We start from the raw sequence: 8,862 nt of genomic DNA, 5'->3' as shown, positions 1-8,862 counted from the left end.
CGTTACCCATCCAGCCCATGGGGTTACGAGCCCTGCCCAGCCTCACCGGGGTGTGAATTCAAACAGGCCCAGGTGCAGAGAAGGGCTGCTAGGATGACCAGGAGACTGGAGAGCTTGGCTTGTTTAGCCTAGCAAACGCAGGCTGACAGGGGATCTGATGGTTCTCTACACATACCTCAGGAGTCGGGGGAAAGAAGAGCTATTTAAGCTAATGGATAATGCTGGCACCAGAACAAATGGGGATAAACTGGCCAGGAATAAATTGAGGCTGGAAATTAGAAGACGGGTTCTAACCATCAGAGGAAGGAGGTTCTGGAGCAGCCTCCCAGTAGGAGGAGTGGAGACAAACACCCGAACTAGTTTGAAGATGGAGCTTGACGTGTTTACGAATGGGATGATATGATGGGGGACGCCTGCAATAGCAGGGGATTCGACTAGATGACCCAGGAGCTCCCTTCCAGTCCTGACCTGGGTTCCCACTGTGTTTTAGCATCAGTCAGTTCCTTAGGCGTAAACCTGCACTGGGTTAACTAAAGTGCTGTTTGCAAACGGAGTGAAAACCATGCCGGTTGGAGTGTCTACACTTATCTTGGTTCTGCTTCGTCCCTGTTCGGACAGTGGGAAGCTAACCCCAGAATTGCCAAATCCAAAATAAGAGTGTCTCCACAGGATTTTGCACAGGGTTAACTAAATTCAGTCGAACTGGTGCAACCCACATGTAGCAAAAGCCACACCCCCATTTGCCCATCAAGGACGGCATTATGGGTAGGGCTTCTGCCACTTGCCTATGTCCTTCGAAAGGGAGGTATGTTCTCAAGAAGGAAATCATATTTCTTGTGCAGCCCTTGGTGTAAATAGTCTGGGCTGCAGGAATTTGTTACCTTTATACAGTTAGGGTTTTCTGCTGTTGAAACTCACATCCTAAGCCCTGGCTCAGGGGCAAAAGTCTGGTTGCCTCCAGGCTCCCAGGAGATGGGGAACAGCCCGCTGTAAAGACACGTGGGCATGGAGGATGCTAGAAAGGACGTTCATGACTTAGACCTAATCTTCCGCTCTCTGAGTCTTTATTCCCACATTGCACTTGTAGGTTTGAGTGTTTCAGAGCACGCTCAGCTCCGGCTGGTGAATGGCTCGAGTCGTTGTGCTGGGAGAGTCGAGGTGCTTCACAACCAGCAGTGGGGAACCGTGTGTGATGATGGCTGGGACTTACTGGATGCTGGAGTCGTGTGCAGGCAGCTGGGCTGTGGGACAGCGTTATCAGCCCCAGGGCTGGCTGAGTTTGGAGAAGGGTCTGACCCCATCTGGCTGGCTGAGGTTAACTGCACAGGGACAGAAGCTGCCCTCTCTGAATGCAGAGCTAGTCCTTGGGGAGGCAAGAACTGTACCCACAGAGAAGATGCCGGTGTTGACTGCTCAGGTAATATTAACCCCTGTCTTATTGTGCAGGAGGTGGAGGCGTTCTCCCCCCCATAGTCAGTTCTCGCCCCAATGCCCCAGAGCAGCGCTGGGGGCGTTGTGCTGCTGGGAGTGGGGTGAGTGACTGTAACATGTCCAACAAAGCTGCCACACTGAGGTGTGCTATGGGGCCTCAGTTTCCCTTCTGGGTGTGACCTGGGGATACTCATACATCTCCCAACTGGTGTTTCAAATGAAGTCTTCCCTTCTGGGCTTCCCACATCCTCTCTTGTCCCTTACCCCAGCATCACAGTCCCCTCTGGGACTCTGCTCTCAGGCTACACAGCCCCACCCCAGCCCTGCTCCCTATGCTGAGCTCCCACATGGTCACATGGTCCTTCCCAGGCATGTGCTGGCCTGGGACACCCCCCCACTCCCTCCAGGGAAGCCATGTTCAGGCCCCTCAAGGGGCACTCCCAATGCTTCCCCCGCTCTGGGGTGTCCCACCTTTGGTCCAGCGGGCCCTGTGTTCTCTGTACTCAGTGCCTCCACCTAGTGGCCAGGTGCATGAAAGGCCAGACAGCCCCTGTGATCTCTAGGGCATTGTACAGAGCCAAGGGCCAGCCCGTGAGAAGGGGAAACCACGCTTCATCGCCGGGTAGGTTTGGAGCAGGGGAGTCGACAGGGAGGTTGGGTAACAGAGACACCCCACCATGCCACAGAAATAACCACTGCCTGCCCACAGCCACGCAGGCACAACACACGCTCCCCCATAGCCCTCCACCCACCTCGGCTGGTCAGAAGCTCTGGGGGACAATGGCAGGAGGGGCCCTTTGCTGGGAGGTCGATAGCTCTCCCCACTGGATGCAGTGGGTCCCTGCCTGCTCCTAGCTCCTGTTGCAGAGGGGCTGTCCCATGCAGGCAGGTCTTCCACCGATGGCAGTAGGGGTGCTCCCAGCATGGGTGGGCTCTCTGGGCCCTGCAGCTGGTGATGTGGCTTGTTCGTTGGACTCCTGGTCCCATCCCCATGGGCACGGGCATCTCAAGCACAGCCAAGCTAGGCAGCCTCAATTCTGCCCTGTGCTGCTGACTGTTGGGGGTCTGGGAGGGGCTTTTTACAAGCCCTCAATCTGGCTCCATACAATTCCCAGAATTCCCAGCTCTGTAACATGCCTACTGGGCCATACATGCACCTGAGAGACCAGCACTGTCCAAAGCCCCCAGTCACTGCAGGGCAGAGTTAAGGTTGATTGGTGCTTAGCTGTGACCTCCCAGATCATAATATGCTGAGGGTTCTTTGCAGTGTCACCTTAACACTGAATTTCCTGGGTTTAGTGCACTTGTTTGGGGGGGATAATTACAGCATCCCCCTGGGGTGGATTTTACTGGTTAGTCTTTTTTCTCCTGGGGCGTTTGTAGGTTTGACCATTTCGGAACACACTCAGCTCCGCCTGGTGAATGGCCCAAGTCGCTGCGCTGGCCGAGTCGAGGTGCTTCATGACCAGCAATGGGGAGCCGTGTGTGATCACAGCTGGGATATGAATGATGCCAAAGTCGTGTGCAGGCAGTTGGCGTGTGGGGCAGTGTTATCAGTCCCAGAAAAAGCTTGGTTTGGAGAAGGGTCTCACCCCATCTGGCTGGATGAGATTAACTGCACAGGAACAGAAGATTCCCTCACCGAGTGCAGGGCTAGACTTTGGGGAGACCATAACTGTACTCATGAAGAAGATGCCAGTGTTGTGTGCTCAGGTAACCCTCACGTATGTAATTTCCTGCATGGTGATAGGGGGCCTGTACTGCAGTGATGGTGGTTCAGCAGGGGGCGCTCTCCCCTCACAGTCAGCACTGGCCTCAGTGACCCAGCCTGGCATTAGTGGGCCTGGTTTGCAAAGAATGGGGTGGGTGAGTTCACTAAGGGGCAATCTCCCTTCGCAGTCAGTGCTGGACCTAGGGGGCGCTGTGCTGCAGGGAGCAGGGCTGCAGCTCAAAGTCTTTCATTACAACTTTGACATAAAATAAAAGATAATATTCTTAATCAATACTAAGTAGCAGCTGCCCCTAATGATTTTAAAAATAAACAATAGACTAGCAATAGAACATATAATAATATAACAATAACAGAATATTATTATGTCAGATCCTGACTTGTCAGTGGTAGTAGTGCATATTAGTCACTTGTACTACTGACAAGTCAAAAAATAACATACAAATAATATACGCATGAATAGAACCTCATCAAACAGAATTTGAAACAAAAGTCTGAAATTCCAAAACAAAATAAGAAAATCGGAATTTTCTGAAACGGAATTTTTTCAGAATTTCCGATTCATGGGAAATTTCAAAATGATTTGGTCTGGTCCTGCGAACTGGAATTTTAAAGTTTCAGCCACGTGTAGTTCTTATCCTGTCCTCATCACTGATGTGGCGGACTGCCTTGCGCTAGCTGAATGGCCACATTGCCCTGTGTTTGTGTTGGAGAAGGCAGGTCAGAGGTTTGCTGCTGGCACTGAGAGTGGAAGGCGTTAAGGTCTGTGATGGTTCTTAGTTCCTGAGGCAGTTTACTCTACAGCCCCTGAGCAAGTTCTGTATCCAGCTTTACCCCTATGGGAGAGAGCTCCATGTTGTGAGGGAAGCTGGTCCTCATTCTGGAGCTTTAGGTTAGATTAGATCTGCTGGGCCCAGGACAAAGAGCAGGACCAAGACCCTCAACCAAGTGCTATGAGGAACTGGCATAGAGAGCCGGCTATGGGTGTGATGTGCCCCCAGAGGAACTTTTAGGCTAAGAATACTCGTGTCACTCAGAAATACGTCAGTTTCATGTTATCATCTTTATCAAGAGTCATTTTAAAATATTATTTTCTAAATTAATAAAGAGACGTACCGACATCCAATTGCTGTTTTCCTCATTAGCATATGTAAGAACATAAGAACGGCCATACTGGATCAGACCAAAGGTCCATTTAACCCAGTATCCTGTCTTTCAACAGTGGCCAATGCCAACTGCTTCAGAGGGAATGAACAGAACAGGTAATCACCAAGTGATCCATGCCCTGTCGTCCATTCCCAGCTTCTGGCAAACAGAGGCTAGGGACACCATGCCTGCCCATCTTGGCTAATGTACAGCAGTGTGGGAAGTGATTTTTACAAACAGGTGCCAACAAAGGCTAAAAATGGGAAACACGCCATTAACAATAATGAAAAGTGGCAATTTTTGAAGAGTTGCTCTGCTATGGGTCTGACCCCGAGCTGCTGCAAACCAACATCGACATTTCAACTACCCGGCACATTATCATTTCTAAGTTTCATTCATTGCCACTTTTTCATCCTTCCTTTAAAAAAATCATCGTCCGACACTCCCGTAAAGGTAGCGGCCACCTTTTCCTTTTAGCTCTGGCCTCGGTACAGCTCCATGGTAATGCCTGTGGTGCATTGGTGGGTTTGACCATTTCAGAGCACTCCCAGCTCCGACTGGTGAACAGCCGAGGTCGCTGCACAGGAAGAGTCGAAGTGCTTCATAACCAGCAATGGGGAACCGTGTGTGATCACAGCTGGGACCTACGTGATGCCGGAGTTGTGTGCAGGCAGCTGGGCTGCGGGACGGCATTATCAGCCCCAGGAAGAGCGCAGTTTGGACAAGCCTCTGACCCCATCTGGCTGAATGATGTCCACTGCACAGGGACAGAGGCAGCCATCACCGAATGCAGGGCCAAGCCCTGGGGAGTCCATAACTGCACCCATGAAGAAGCTGCCGGTGTTGTGTGCTCAGGTAATATTAGCCCAGGTCATCCCTAGGGAGCGCTGTGCTGCAGGAATCAGTGCCAATAGCTCACCAGCGAGCACTCTACTCTCTGAGCCCGCCCGAACCCTAATGCTCTGCTGTTGCAGATGGAGTTACTGTGGGGATGGAGATACCGCTTGGGCTTCATTGGTGAGCAGACCCAGCCTGCGCTCATGGGGGCTCGCCATCCTCTGTCACTTTTACTGGACTCTGGGGGCTAACCCCATTTCTTTAGCTCATTGGCAAGTTGAGAAATTAATAGGTTTTAAAGTCTAAAGGACCATTACAGCCATCACATAGAATCCTTCCCAGTCTCTCCTGCAGGGAGCCCACACTTCTGGATGAGCTATAGCTTACGTTTCAGAACGACACCCAGGCTCAATGGAAAGACTCCAGGTGATGGAGAATCCCCACCAGTTGTTTCAGTGGTTAATTCCACTCACTGGTAAACATGCCCAGCTTATTCCTGCCATTCAGCTTCAAACTCTTGGATCTCGTTCCGCCTTCCTATGCCAGATTTAACAACCTTCTGCTCTCAGAAATCTCTACCCATGTGGCACTTGGAGACTGTGATCAAGTCACCCTTTAACCTTCTCTTGAGCAAACTAAACAGACTGAGCTTCATAAGTCTTTTCACTAGAAGGCAGGTTTCCCGCACCTCGATTCATCCTCGGAGCTCTTTTCTGAGCCCTTTCAACTTATCTTTGGAAGTGTGGACATGAGAACTGGACACCAGTCTCACTAACGCCATGTGGAGAGCTAATACCACTTCCCTCCTCCTACATGATATTCCTCTGCTTGTACATCCCAAGATGGCATTTGCCCTCTTAGCTGCAACATCACACTGGGAACTCATGCTCAGCTGGTTCCCACCCTAGATCTTTTGCAGAGTCTCTACGTTCCAGCTGACAGCCCCCCCCGCCCCGTCCTGCAAGTGCGCCCTGCATTCTTTGTTCCTAGATCTAGTCGGCTGTGTTAACATGCATGTTGTTCAAATGATCCTCTCCGTACCAAGCAATCCAGATCCGTCTGTATAACTGACCTGTTCCCATCATTATCACCACTCCACCAATTGTTGTGTCATCTGCAATCTTCACCAGCAGTCATTTTACATTTCCTCCAGATCAGATTGTTAAAAAATATTTAATATCATTGGGCCCAGAACAGGTCCCTGCAGGACCCCACTTCAGTCACCCCATTGGATGATGATTCCCTGTTACAATTATTTTTTGCAATCTATCAGTTAGACCAGTTTTAATTTAATACGGAATGCATTGATTTTGTAGAGTGCTAGTGTTTTAAGCTAGAATGTTTTGTGGGACGAAGTCAAACCCCAAATACATTTCTACATTCCAGTTTCCAGTTCCTCCCCCCCATTCCGGTGCCTTTATGCTGGGTAAAAGAGCTGGAGCAACATAAAGGGGCCCTAAAAACCCAAGTGCTGGCCCAGCACGGGGCGTGAAGAAGACAGCCAGATGGCTGTCCTCCAAGGACCCCCTCACAAGGCCTGGGGTAGGGGCATGCCGGGGCTGTCAAAGATGGGACTGCTGCAACACACAGCGCTACTGACATTCTGTCAATGCTGCAGCCCACAGGGCAGCCCCCTGGAGGCTGCCATAACCCACATAAGGCCCACAACTGTCCAAGTTATTCCAGGGGTCTCTTCAGCCCCCAAAGTAGCCCAGAATGGGGCAGGCACAAAGGTGGCTTAAAGCCACCATAACCCCCACCCTGAGCTGTGAGTTCTATGCTGTGCGTCTCAAAGACACAGCTCAGAATGTGGGGCTGAGTATAGAATGTCAACACATCTACCCTTATCCAACAGTGTTGTGATCTCATCAGAAAACAATGGCAAGCTATCAAGATCTATTTTCCGTAAAGCCGTGTTGATTGACATGAATTATGCTGCCATCCTTTAATTCTTTACTGATTGCCTCCTTTCCATTATTTTGCCTAGGATTGATGTCAGGATATTCTACTTATAATTTCCCAGGACATCCCTTTCACCTTTTTTAAATATTGGCACATTAATCTTTTCCAAGTTCTCTGGGACTTGCCCAGTGTTCCAGAATTTGTTAAATATCAAAATCAATGGCTCAAAGAGTCCCTCAGCCAATTATTTTAATACCCTTAGGTGTAAGTTATCTGGTTCTCCAGATTTGAAAGTGTTGAGCTTCAATAGTTGCTGATTAACATATTGCCTGGTCATTGAATAGAAAGTATTTCATTATTACTCTACATCATCCTTCCAAATACAGAACATTCTATCTTTTCTGCATCATGACTGACCATTTGACCATCACTATTAAGGAATGGGCTAATATCTTTGCTAGGATTTCATTTGTTCCCGATATATTTAAATAAATTGTTTTTATTGTTCTTAAGCCTAACAGCTGTAGAGTTTTCATTAATACCTTTAGCTTCCTTTATCAATTATCTGTGTTTCATAATTGCTGATTAATAGTCTTTACTTCCCCCTTTTTCCTTTCATGGTGTGGGTGGGTGTGGGTGTAAAATATTGTATTTCTTATTGCTGCCTTCACTTCCCTACTTAACCAGGATGGATCAAAGAACCCAACCTTTGTGACTGAAGAATTGTGTTTACGTTTTAATTACCTCCTGCCTCTCTAAAACACTGCTACAATTTTGATCAGACTTAGGATTCTCTTCACTTGCTGTATTGAATGTCTGTGGCATGTTTCTCTGCCCTCTTAATGAGCTCCAGGGGTGGCTGCTTCTCAGTGGAGGGCGACATGGCCCTACAGATGCACTAGCAGTAGCTGTATGTGAGCCCTTTGGGACTTTGTGGTCAGAGAGGCACTGTCATCACTCAGTCATTTGTAGTAAAATGAATTGAAGAGAGTCTCTATTCACATGTTGTGTTTGTAGGTTTATCTATTTCAGAGCCTGCTCAGCTCCAGCTGGTGAACGGCCCACATCGCTGTGCAGGGAGAGTCGAGGTGTTCCTGAGCCAGCAGTGGGGAACCGTGTGTGATGATGACTGGGACTTTCTTGATGCCAGAGTTGTGTGCAGGCAGCTGGGCTGTGGGATGGCGTCATTAGCGCCACGTGAGGCTCACTTTGGACAAGGATCTCACCTCATCTGGCTGGATCATGTTAACTGCACAGGGACAGAAGCTGCCCTCTCCGAATGCAGGGCTAGGCCTTGGGGAGACCATAACTGTAACCACGGAGAAGATGCCAGTGTTGTGTGCTCAGGTAACCCTCACCCATGACACACATGGCACTGTGTGGTGAGTACTGTGCTGCAGGGAGCAGAGCAGCATGTGTTACTCAACAGGGGTCATTCTCCCCTCTGAATCAGCCCTGACTCTGATGTCCCAGACTGGCCTGAGCTGGGTATCTGATGAGAGCTAAAACTGAGGCCCTGCCCATTGTCTCTCTCTTGGCACTTTCCCAGCAGTCTGGGAGTTAATGCTGGATCTGAATTCCAGGTGGGGTGAATCCATTTGCCTTCCTTCAGCCTGAAATCCTGGCATGTCAATACCCAATGTCTAACGCTGAGAGTCGCTGGGCAGGTCCCACAAGGTGTTGAGATCTCAGTGGGACAGGAGGGCTCCCAGTGTTTCTCAGGGGGTGCTCAACAACCTTCAGGGCCCAAATGCAGCCAAATTGCACATGCTCTCAATACTAGTTTCCCCATCAATCTGTGTCACTGGACAGCATAT

General features: G+C 49.6%; 1 protein-coding gene across 1 annotated transcript; it reads left to right on the top strand.

The window, feature by feature from the left end:
• Positions 1 to 1,005: 1,005 nt before the first annotated feature.
• LOC113408230 (deleted in malignant brain tumors 1 protein-like) lies at positions 1,006 to 8,392 on the top strand (the record flags this gene model as incomplete). Its single annotated transcript, XM_029913882.1, has 4 exons — positions 1,006 to 1,417; positions 2,815 to 3,144; positions 4,847 to 5,161; positions 8,063 to 8,392. Coding segments are annotated over exons 1-4 (1,387 nt in total), but the record flags the coding sequence as incomplete, so codon positions are not given.
• Positions 8,393 to 8,862: the final 470 nt, after the last annotated feature.

Source organism: Terrapene carolina, unplaced genomic scaffold (genome assembly GCF_002925995.2).
Source record: "Terrapene carolina triunguis isolate 2854851 unplaced genomic scaffold, T_m_triunguis-2.0 Scaffold1114, whole genome shotgun sequence".
Lineage (NCBI taxonomy): Eukaryota > Metazoa > Chordata > Testudines > Emydidae > Terrapene > Terrapene triunguis.
Note: the sequence above shows the minus strand (reverse complement) of the source record. Positions and strands in the feature narration are given on the sequence as shown.